Source organism: Rattus norvegicus, chromosome 2 (assembly GCF_021556685.1).
Source record: "Rattus norvegicus strain SHRSP/BbbUtx chromosome 2, alternate assembly SHRSP_T2T, whole genome shotgun sequence".
Taxonomy (NCBI): Eukaryota; Metazoa; Chordata; class Mammalia; order Rodentia; family Muridae; genus Rattus; species Rattus norvegicus.
Genome location: NC_141535.1, coordinates 53,130,001 through 53,142,228, shown reverse-complemented (window position 1 = coordinate 53,142,228; position 12,228 = coordinate 53,130,001). Strand labels below are relative to the sequence as shown.

The 12,228-nt window shown below is 40.2% G+C and overlaps 1 protein-coding gene across 8 annotated transcripts in view; it reads left to right on the top strand.

The window, feature by feature from the left end:
• Positions 1-4,061, top strand: part of Nnt (nicotinamide nucleotide transhydrogenase) — a 93,992-nt gene extending 89,931 nt beyond the window's left edge. For all 8 annotated transcript variants that reach the window (XM_087622398.1, XM_087622401.1, XM_087622422.1 and 5 more), the window contains 2 exon segments: positions 1,109-1,224; positions 3,191-4,061. In XM_087622398.1, the coding sequence (XP_087478524.1) occupies positions 1,109-1,224; positions 3,191-3,340 (266 nt within the window). In that variant the 3' untranslated portion in view covers positions 3,341-4,061.
• The last annotated feature ends 8,167 nt before the right edge of the window (positions 4,062-12,228 follow it).

Sequence of the window (12,228 nt, the reverse complement as noted above, 5' to 3'; positions counted from 1 at the left end):
CTCTGTCAGAAGCGCAGTTAGATTTTATTCTGTGAGTGCTGAATGGTTCTGAGAACCCCAGGACATAGTGCATAGGTCAGTCTGAAACCTGGGCAGATCTGGCCTTTGAATCTAGATCTCCGCTCTCAGTAGCTCGTAGCCTTGAACTGCATGTTCGCCACAGTGTCCTCATTTACAGAACTGCTTCTGTGGATGAGTTCTTGGTGTCTGAAACTTTACTGTTTTTCCCTTGTACCAAGTTATGATCAGTGAAGTAGCTTGTGTCCTTTTTTGGTTTCTCGCCCTCCCTCCTCCCTTCTCTTCCTCCCTACCTCCCTTTCTCCCTCCCCCTTCATTTATAAGTACTAGGACTTCATAAGATAAGGCACTGTACTTTATAGCTGTCATTGTGTAGATGTGGAATGGTAATGACGTTTGGCCCAAGATCATGTTTGTTAAAATTAGACCCGTTCCCTCTGGCAAGTATCCACTGTAAACTTAAAAAGAAAACACTGTTTATTAGGGGGGGAAGGGAAAAAAGCAACGAGATTGTGTGTATGTCTAGATGCACATGGCATTTTTGGCAACATGCTTAGGTCACTTAAATTATAGTCCTTAAAGAGGGAATTTAGGCCATTTTAATTTTACGCTCCTTTTTAAATTTAACTGTTGTTAAATTATGTGTAAAACCAGGCAGTTCCAGGAATTATGGACACAGCTTTAATACAGTACAGACTTTTAGACATTGTTTTTTGACATCAGATTGCATCTTAATTGGTCATTTCGAGAGTTGAAAATGGATTCAGATCTTATAAAATCATGTGAAGAGCAAGATAATTTGGGGACAATAAAAGAATTATAAAGTCAGATTAGGTAGGTCCACTGGGAGGAAAAGCGTCACAGAGCAGGCTTGAGTCAGGACGGTAAAGCCCTGTGCAGGTCCCCCTGCTGGTTTCTAGTTCTCTGACATTTTCTGGTAAAGCCGTATGTAGTACCCGGCACAAGTTAGCCTCTTATAAGAATTTGGTTTTATTATTGTTAAAATATCGCTGTAATTTGCCTAAAAAGAAGTGCGAACGACCCATTGTGTTTTTTATTCTCTGCCCCTCCCCTCTGTTTTCCAATACAGATACCGATCTGGTTCTTGTCATTGGAGCTAATGACACCGTGAATTCAGCGGCTCAGGAAGACCCCAATTCTATTATTGCAGGCATGCCAGTCCTCGAGGTCTGGAAGTCCAAACAGGTACAATTTTAGACTTACCATTCCTTCTCACAGTCCCCTGAAATACATACACGTAGAACTTTCTTTGGTCACTGAATGGGATTTGGTGATGCCTTTTAGGAGGCTCAGGAGTACAAGCATAGCGTAAGGGGCAGGTCCCCGTGTCCAGCTTCCTTCTGTTCCCAGGACACCATAGAACCTGAGTGAACGCTGCCACCTTGTGAGTAGAACCAGATGAAATTATGTGGCTGGATTAAGAAAATCTGTAACCACAGCTGAGTAAAGGGCTGTGAGCAACTGGAATGTGTCTGGCCACATTCCAGATTCAGTCCATCGAAGCAGATGGCTTCCCTCTGGGACAGTGACTCAGTATCATTGCCTTCATATACCAAGGCGAGCACATTTTTTTCCAATTTATTTTTTATGGGGTATTTGTATGCTGTTATGGACTGTCTAATGGAGAGGTGATTTAAAAATCCAAACAATAACATGGCCCGAGAAGGGAAGCTTCGCTCATCCATATGTCTCCTGCGTGCAGCTAGCTGTGCTAGGTTTTAGAGAATTCAAAGGCTTCTAAATAGTCCTCTGATCCAGAAGGTTTCTTTACTGCTCCTGGCCATACACACTATAAGAATCATGGCAGTGTTGGGGCTGGAGGGATGGTTCATGGTTAAGCAGCGTTCAGTTCCCAGCACCCACACTGGGAGGATCAGCACCACCTGTAACTTCAGCGCCTAGATTTCCAACATCTTCCAGCTCCAAAATATGTGTGTGCACATACCTCCCCCACCCACAAATAAAATAAAATATAGCTTTAAAAGGATTATAGTAACATAGGGAGCATTCCCCACTAATTTTGTTTCTTTTATTGTAAATACACAAGTTTAAGATGTACTGTTTGAGCTGAGTGAAATGTCCTTGTGCATGTATGTAAGGCCATTATCGTACCCGTGGTCAATATCTGAAAGTCTTCACAGTTGCATTGCTGTATTGTTGTCATACAAGGCACAAACACATTTCCAAAGCTTTCATTTTCGAATATATCATATGTTCTAGAAGACCATGCGGAGGCTTTCGATTTCTTATGAACCAACCTGACATTTGCAGGTTGACATTTGCAAATGTCTATCTGTGTTAATACACTGTTTCTAGGGCAACGAACCCCATCCTTGTCCTTGGTCCAAACGTCTTGTTACTTTTTAGCTCCCATCTTGAAAGAAGCTACTTCGTTTTTGACATGCCTTTGTCCTAGAACTTTCTGATTTAGTTTACTCTGAAGTGATAGGCAAGAATCCTACAATTTCCGGACTCCGTTGTATTTTGCAAGTGGAAGCTCATGCACTAAGTGTCTTTCTTTTCTTTAGCTCATTCACAGAAAGCAGATGGGCTCACAGTGTTACCTTTCCAATGAGAAAATGTTATTCACAGACTGTAGAAGAAAGTGCAAGGATGAAAAGCCACCGCAATCTTATCACTCAAAGATAAACTTTTAACACAAACTTCCCTCCAGCGGGCATAAGAGTATGATTAAAAATGGTCATTAATATAATGTAAACATACATTTAATATAATGTAAAAATACTTCATGTGTATTTTAAAATCTCTCTATTGAATAATTAGTAGTGGGTCGGGCCGTGTTCACACTCGAGGAAGAAATCCTGTGTGGTCTTGCACAGCTGGGTTCTCTGGGCAATGTCCTGTAGATTTCACCATGCTGGAATGAAGTAGTTTGACTCTCGCCACCATTAATCCACGATGGGTGTCAGAGGAGGTAGACACATTTTACTTGGTCTAAGTATTGACTAATACATGTATTGAGGTGTCACCTGTACCTTGTAACTATGCATTTATAATTTTATGTATTAAATAAATAAAGGAAAGTCAAAAAGTAATATATGAATTAAAACAACAACAAAACCAGAAAAAGGCAGTGCTTTGAGCCTACCCAGTCCTGTTGAGTATAATTTCTTCCTTCTTTGGTTCTTAGGTCATTGTCATGAAGAGGTCCCTTGGTGTTGGCTACGCTGCAGTGGACAATCCAATCTTCTACAAACCTAACACAGCCATGCTTCTGGGGGACGCCAAGAAGACATGTGATGCTCTGCAGGCCAAAGTTCGAGAATCCTATCAGAAGTGAATATTGACAATCAAGCCAGTGCCTTCGGTTGCAGGAACAGAGAATGAGACATTTATAGATGAGCAAAGCTCTCAAGGCCTGAAAGAAGCCTCAGAAAACAATGGAGATTTTCAAGATCAGCAACCCTTGATTCTCAAAAAGCATCGGGAGTTCTCATCATCTACTTGTTTATCATTGCCATTGCCAAAAAGCAGAGTATTTTGTCAGCAGTGAGAGAGTGGCCTCACTGTAGATGCAATCCCATTGGATTTTGCAACCCCCTTTCGGGAGCTAGAAATGAGCTCAGAAGTTGAATGTTCAAGATTTCAGGATATGTTTTGGTCTGAAGAATATTATGCTGTTTGATCATCACAGGCACATGCATTTAGTGTTTTATTTTTCCACCAAATGTGACAAATTTTGAAACTTTGATCAACTCCTGACCTGTTCTCTTGCATTTTAGCCGTAGTCTGGATTGATCATGCCAATTCCATATCAGGTTTTTAGCCTTCACTCTAGACTCTAGATTCCAAAGATCTATTTTCTCACTTCTATTTTAATATGTAGAAGATCTAGATAGTTTAAGTAATAACTTAAAAGGAATAAGTTGTATTTTTAAAAGTCCCATGCCAATTGGTCTCTTTAATTTCAATCAATTAAGTGCTCTTGAATGGTCTGTATTAAGTGCTCTTGAATGGAATGCAACCATTTGAGTAATAAATGAGTTCATCATGTTCTCAAAGTGATGTAGACTTGACTCTGATGACAAAGAACTAAAATTAACACTGGAGGAAGACCTACTACTTTGTAATAGGTAGAGTTAGCCTCTCATCATTGTTTAGAAGATGCAATTGCTTTTCAAAACCATTGTGGTTTGCGAGGTCATATATAATTGGATGATACTCAAAAGCTGTAACAGTGTTTTTAGCCATATCTTCAAGGAACAGTCAAAAAGGGACATCTGTCATAGAAGTTTAGATTTTCTTTGTGATTTTACCTTTATATCAAAAGCTCTTAAGTAGAGAGGAATGTGGAACATTATTAGGATTCTGTCTCTCTGGGCACTCAGTTTGGTACCAAGTCTCCCAAAGCAATTATTAAACCATATAAGGGTTGGGGCTAGGGCTTAATTGGTGAGGGCTTGCCTTGTGTGAGGTCCTGAGTCCAATCCCCAGTACTGAAAAGCAAAACAAACAGAAAAGCCCATACATTGTTGTCTCTAAATCTGAAGACTACTAGTTAAAATTTGCCCATCTTTATCAAATTTATATTGCACAATATCTGTTAGGTTTATAAGCAAGTTCAGTTTGCTGCGCTTGAGAAAAAGGATGGGTGAGGAAGGGAAGGAGGGGGCAGAGGGAGAGGGAGGGGAGAAGGGGACAGAGGGAGAGGGAGGGGAGGAGGGGACAGCGAGAGGGAGGAGGGAGAAGAGGAGGGAAAAGGAAGGGGGAAGATGTTAGAGCAGCAAAGATTTCTCTTAAATGTCTAAGAAATAAATGCAATTTACTAATGGATCTGCCATCACTAGTAACTTCAAATTTATCATAAAAGTTCTATTAGAAGAAGTCAAACAATATCTTTATTCATATCCCTTTCTTCCTTTTAAAGCAACTGTATGCGTTTCTAGAAAGTAGCAAGTTGAATTTTAAAAGTAGTTCCAAAATCCAATTTAAATCTAAATAACTGAGAGGAATTTTGCTTCTTTTCCCAGATGCCTTTTGGTGGTATCTAGAGACACTTTTGGTTATCAGAACTGGCGGATCCTATTGGCAACCAATGGATAAAAGTCAAGGGATGCTGCTAAATGATCATTCTAAATGCACAGGACCAGTCCCCATACCGTATAGTACACAGTATGATCTACTCCCCAAATATCAATAGTGCCAAGGTTGAGAAACCTTGGTCTTCTCGACTCTGATGTCTTTCTTGGTGGTTTAAATACTAATTACAATATCTAAAGCATGGCACTATATGAAAAAAAAAAGGCATTTGCCAAACTGAAGGCTGAAGCTTGAGTTTTTCCAAAGCCAGGGCAAATGAGGAACTGTAATTTGCAGTGATCGGTTGGTGTTCACCATTTTACAAGGATTAGTGAAGCTCTGCCTTCCCTAGGGGGCTGTTAGAGGCAGAAGAAAGGGCTCTGCGGGTGTGTATAACTCCTTGAGAGTTCATGGAAACGGACGAAGTGCAACAGACTCATGGTCCACACACCTGGAGCTGCCTCTGTGTTGTTACTGGCTGTTGATTTCCAGAAGGGAGGGATGAAGACACTAGGTCTGGTTTCCTTTGGGCAAAGCCCCTTTAGTTGTAGAAAGGGAAAAGGGAGGCATAGTTATGGGAGTCAACCCTGAAGGCAGTGTTTGACATTCATCCTAAAGACAAGCCCTGGGCCCTAAGACTGGGCTCTGTTGTTAGCTGGCCTTCTGGAGCCTTCCAATAGAAAAACACAAGTACCAAAAACAAAAAAAAAAAAAAACAAAAACAAAAAACAAAAACAAAAAAAAAACCAGGATCAGGCTGCACACCTATGCCTATAGTAGCAGCAATTAGGAGACTGTACAGTAGGATGGCAAGTTCCAGGTCACTCTGGGAGATATAGAAACTAGTTTCAGAAAGTGAACAAATGAATAGTCACACTCTGACTGTTTTATTATTTACAGTAAATCTCTCTCTCTCTCTCTCTCTCTCTATATATATATATATATATATATATATATATATATATATATATATATCCACCAATCCTTAGCCATCCAGTTCTTGATCTAATTGGTTTTGTTTAACTGTACTGCACAAGATAGATAAAAGATTTATTTTTAAAAATTTTCAAGTATATAATTCCTTAGGTTATTCCTCCAAAAGAAGTAGGGGCTCGTGCCTCCAGTGTTAGCACTGGGGCAGCAGAGGCCAGAGGGTCAAGGGCTGAAGGCCAGACTCAGCCATAGAGCAAGTTTGAAATGAGCCCAGACTACATAAGTTCTATCTCAAAACCCAAACCAAGGCAGCTCCCCAGTAAGAACAAAAGTTCTTCAAAAAGTTGGATGAACTTGGGTCATTATTTGTGGCAAAATCTAAGACCCACAAAACATTTTTTTTTATAAAAAAAAAAACAAAAACCAACAAAACCCCCAAAACAACCGACCTGAGACTTTTATAAAAATCTCATTTAATTTTTTTATTCCTGACAAGTTATACAACTGACAGGTATGACTTATCCATATTTTCTTTGATATATTTTTATATTCAACTCCCTTAGATCTGTTTTGTGAACTTTTTAAAAAAGATTTATTTATTTATCATGTATAAGTACACTATAGCTGTCTTCAGACACACCAGAAGAGGGCATGGGATCCCATTACGGATGGTTGTGAGCCACCATGTGGTTGCTGGGAATTGAATTCAGGACCTCTGGAAGAGCAGTCAGAGCTCTAAACTGCTGAGCCATCTCTCCAGCCCTGTTTTGCGAACTTTAAATACTTAGGAATGAATACTTCTATAAGAACACCAAAGTTACTTGGCTCAATAGTGAGGCCAGAGAGTTGGAACAATTTGCCCTAGCATCTAGTAGCTTGTAAGCACAAAGCCTTAGGCAGGCGGAGTCCAAATGGGAGGGAGGAAGCTAGCAAAAGGGGAGAAGTCAGGTTGATACTTTTATAAAATCAAGTCCTGAGTAAATGAACCTAAGTTTAGGAGACTTGATGCACTTCCCAGAACAGCAGCATTCTATTCCTTAGAGTGGACTCAATTAGCTTCGCTAGGTATCTACCCTGATGGGGTTCAATAACCCTTGAGATCGAACCTTTGGAAGATAAATCACATCCAAGCCACAGTGATGTGTGTGTGTGTGTACACGTGCATATATAATATATTGATCATTGTGTCTTACAATCTGATTTACTCTTCAAATGTCTTATTGGCCATGTTTAATTTTCTCTTACCTGTTTTCATTTGGGAGTTTGGTTTTTAAATTACTCACCTAAGTAAAGATTGCATAAGCCTTTACACACACACACACACACACACACACACACACACACACACACACACACACGTTTATGTCTCTGCTACATATAGCTCTTCCTCATCGTTCTATAGACATCTTCTAGGGACTGAAACAGGGCAGGTACCTCTGGTTCCTTCATGCAGCAGGTGTCAGCACTTCGCCAAGCCAGGGAGTATCAGTAAGTATTGATTATTTGATGGTGACTAGAAAATGAGTCCTAACTTTTCTTATTCCACCCGTCATGACCTTCCATTTTATATCCCAGTGCCTTCTCTCATCCAACACAAATATGGAATATATTATGCATCAATTAACTTTAGGGGTTTGTTCAGTTTCTCTGATCCCAGAGCTTTATTCTGTAATTAATAACTCATAACTCATATGCTCATTTAACTTAGAGGCAAATTTTGTAGTCCCCCACGGCATAAGCCGTATGAACCAAAGCACTCGAAAGTTGGAAGGCTGGAGAGCTCTTTAGTATAGCTGAGAAGGGTCGTTCTATGAATACCTAGTTTCTAGCTCTTGCAAGCTTTGAGCTCTTTGCCAGGAAATATTGGGTTAGAATATAAGACGTGGCCAGAAACACGCGTATCCCCTCCACACCCAGGAAGCCCAACCATAGGCCTCCATTGCAGCAGTAGCAGCTTGCACAATCTAGATGATCATTAGATTCTCAAAAGAAGAGTCAGCTAATCGACAAAGAAAACAAAACTTTCCCAAGCAAAGCTTTTAGAAGTATTGGATCAACACAGCAGAAAAGGAAAAAAGAAAAAAAGGCCTCAAGTGAATGTCAAAGCACTCAAAATTCTTGTTCTTAAACTTTATTTTTTAGAAATCCTGTCTTGAGCCAAAGATCCATTTTTTCCTCCCTCACGATTTAAACCAGTTTAGATATTTATACTGGCAACATAGTAATGTATGGGACAGGAATTGAAATAGCTAACACGAGGAGCTTTTAAATATAAGGTTGTTTTGGTGGCTTGAATGTGCCTGGCACACGGGAAGTGGCGCTGTGAGTAGGCATGGCCTTGTTGGAGGAAGTGTGTTACTGCGTAGTTGGACTTTGAGGTCTTATGCTTAAGTTCTACCCAGAGAGGAAGAGACTCAGGGTAGAAGACAGTCCTCTCCTGGCTGCTTTTGGATCAAGATGTAGAACTCTCGGCTCCTCCAGCACCATTCTGTCTGCATGCTGCCATGATGATAATGGCCTGAACCTCTGAAACCACCGTAAGCCAGTCTTAATTGAATGCTTGCCTTTGTAAGAGTTGCCTTGGTCATGGTGTCTCTCCACAGCAATGAAAATCCAACGAAGAGAGTAGTTGATGATTGTTATGACAGAGGTGGAAAAATAAGCACAGTGTGATAGTCAGAGCCTTTTAGAAGAAAAGAGCTGGTAGAATGAATGTATATTTGAAATGGGTTTTACATCTCTCAGGCTGTGGAGTGCAAAATGGCTGTCTACATGTTAGAGAGGCTGAAATCTTGACGGCTGTTCAGTCCGTGAATCTGGGTGACTCAGGGGTTCCAATCTGTTGTTGAAGGCCTAGAGGATTTCCTGGAAAGCCACAGGCCCTTAGCGCAAATGAAAGGCAGGAGAAGCCAAGGGTGGTGGTGGCAGATTAGCATGTTTTCTACATAACGAATCACTCCTGGCCAGTGTTTCACATCTGGAGTGTTAGTTACCTCTTGATAAAGTAAGTATGAAAATATTTGTATCTAAGTTTATATAAATATAATTGTGTGTATCTAAGATCATGCAAGTAGGAAAAAAGGTTATCTTAGTTAGCTTTAATTGTAGTATGACACAGTGCTAAACCATCTGAGAGGAAAACTTCACTTGAGGAATTGTCTAGATCAGACTGGCCTGTGCGCATGGCTGTGTGAGGTTGTCTTGATTATTAATTGATGGTGGAGGGATGGCCCACTCTAGGGGGTGGCGTCTGCAGGCAGGTGTACTGGGTTATAGAAGAACAGTAGCTAATTGGGAGCCTGTTAGCCAGCCAGCCAGCCAGCCAGCCAGCTCCTTCACTGCTGCTGCCTCTGGGTTCCTACCTTTTGCCCCAAATTCTCTCAATAATGGACAGTGACCTAGAACTATAAGCCAAAGAAACCCTTTCTTCCCCTAAGCTACTTTTGGTCAGAGTGTTTTATCTCAGCACCAGAAAGGAAACCAAAACAGAAGGATAATTAAATTTATGTTTGTTTCACTCTCACTTCTGTTCAGGATCCATTTTCTTAAGGTCTTTTTGATTCTGGATTAACAGACTCCACTCCTTCTTCTCATCAGGTAGATAGCAGTGAGAGTAACTGCTGGTTAATGGTTACTTTATACTGGCTGGCATATTTCCCACCTTTTGGGTTTAAGTGCATCCTATCTTGAAAAATGGCCACAGGACTTCAATCTAGATCAGGCTGATAATAAAGTCCATTTACATGATGACTTCTGCTAAGCAGAAACAAATCAAAGAAAGGATGGGATTTGTGAAAAGGAAGAACCATTTAAACTAAATAATGGAACTATTTAAAAATATATTTTAAACTCCAGTTATAATTCCAGCTAAAGATATCATTCATCTACCTTCAATGTGATGGGAAAACGTTAATTTCCAGAGTGCCTACTGTTTTTTGGTCACTTGTGGAAGGTTATTGGTAATAGAGTCATTATTTGACTCTCATCCATTATTTGGTCAAGAAGATACTACTACTATAGGAGAAAATAGTAGTATTTAAGAATGTACTGGTACATGCTTTTAATCCCAGTACTTGAGAAGCAGAAGCAGGGGAATATCTGAGTTCAGAAGCAGTGAGTTCTGGGACTGCCAGGGTTATGTACATACTGAGACCCTGTCTCAAGAAAAAAAAACAAAAAGCAAAACCAAACCAAACTTTAATAAAATATAGAAAACCTTTTTTTTATTGTTTTGAACTTTTAGTGTGTCAATGTGCATGTGCACGTGTGCGTGTGTGCATGTGTGCGTGCATGTGTGTGTGTGTGTGTGTGTGTGTGTGTGTAGTTTATGACAACTTACAGGAGGTGCTTCTCTTCACAGACTTGAATGCAAGATGTCAGTTTTGGCAGCTTGTACCTTCATTCACTGATCCACCACACCTCCCTTAGCTGCTACCATTTTGCCTCCTACACAAGAACCTCGAGAACACTTCATCTTTAAGAGCAGAACATCCACCCTCTGGGTTTCATGCTGTGCGGTCCTCCCTATGACACCTGCTGGCTTGGCTTGCCCTGTTCAGTTTCCTGCATCATCTATTCCAATCCAACTTTGTGCTGAAGATGTTTTTCCCCCACCCAGTCTACAGACTCAGATGTGCCAAGAAAATGGCTTTGTTCTCATACAACTGAACTTACTTCCTCTTTTGAGTCATGAATTTTCCCTAAAGCTAGAAATTCAACTGTACGTAAAGGTCTTTCCTTGTCCATGTCTTTCTTTTGAGGACACATTGAAAGCAAGTGACTGTTAGGGTAGATGGAGTCCAGTTTGAGATGTATTTTGCCCCTTTGCATTCTCTGACTTCTTCCCTCTATTCTTTGGTTTAAATAAAGGAGTTTTATACTGGTGAAATCAGTTTGGATTGGGGTGGCAGAGGACATGATACACTCAATAGTCTGAAAACAATTCCTTTTACTTCCATTTATAGTTAGGGTGAAAATTTTAATGGCCTTCACGTAAGACCATTACTAGTGCTATTCACACAAGGAAAATACTAGACACCCTGTTCAAATGATTTGGCGTGAAGGTCATCCAAATGTTTTAAGCAAAGACATTTTAAGGAAGATCTATTTAATTCATCTGGTGAGAGGATGGAATTGCTTCAGAAATTTGTATTTTAGGAAATTTAGTGAGACATCGAACTGGCTTGGGAAGGGTTTTTCCTTTGTCCTACAAGGATTAAAAAGTGCCTTATCATCTAATTTCAAGTCATTTATCAGCAACACTTTGGTATTACATCTACAGCCAAATTTTGAGAAGAATCATTAATTTGTAGTTGGAGCACACAGGAAACAAAGAAAGGTCAAACTGCCACTCTACTGATAATTCTTCTTGTTTTAAGAACACAAGTTAGCATTTCTAGGTCATCCAACTTTTTCATACTGATGTAATACTCATGAAATAGTTTTTAAAAAGCAATTTCTCTGTGTGTTACTAATTGCAATTTTCACTGGAGAAGCTAGAGCAAAATATACCACAAACTTTCTATAATTACTCTGTGGCAGATAGAACAGCAAAAATCACGTCTTTCCCTTAAATTATCAATGCATGGTAATTCCTATAAGTGTCATGGCTCCAATATTATACATATGCCTTTTGCTCTCCTGCATTAATATCACCCCCCCAACTCCAGAAAAGAAATGGAATAAGATGAGACAAAGATAAACATGTTTAAAGCTATCATAATTTAATCTTTTCATACCATGCTGCTCAATGACATTAGAACAGGCTGCGAGGAGGATACAGGGACACAGCACGACAGGTATTCTGCTTGGAAATGAGCAGTAGGATGAGGGGCCTTGTCACTGAATCCAGGTTGGGAGTGAGGTGGCTGGCTGTAGATAAGCATTTATAGGCTCTTCCATAGTCCACGAGACAGAGAGGTAGAATGGGATACAAACCATCATGGTTCTTGTAGATTAAAAATGGGGATGGGGATGTCAAATGGACCCTTGACGTGTCATTTTTGGAAGAAATGTAGTGAGCTGCATTTCACACTAGAAGCTGGGACTAGGACATAGCTGGGTTGGTAGATTGCTTTTCGAACATGGATGACCTATAGTGCTAAGACCATTGATGTCTTTTCTACCCAGCAGGCTGCATTGCATCTTGTATGCAAATTAGACAGCAGGGAAAGAGATTCTTGGTCAATTTCTGATTGACTTTCCATATCCTGCAAG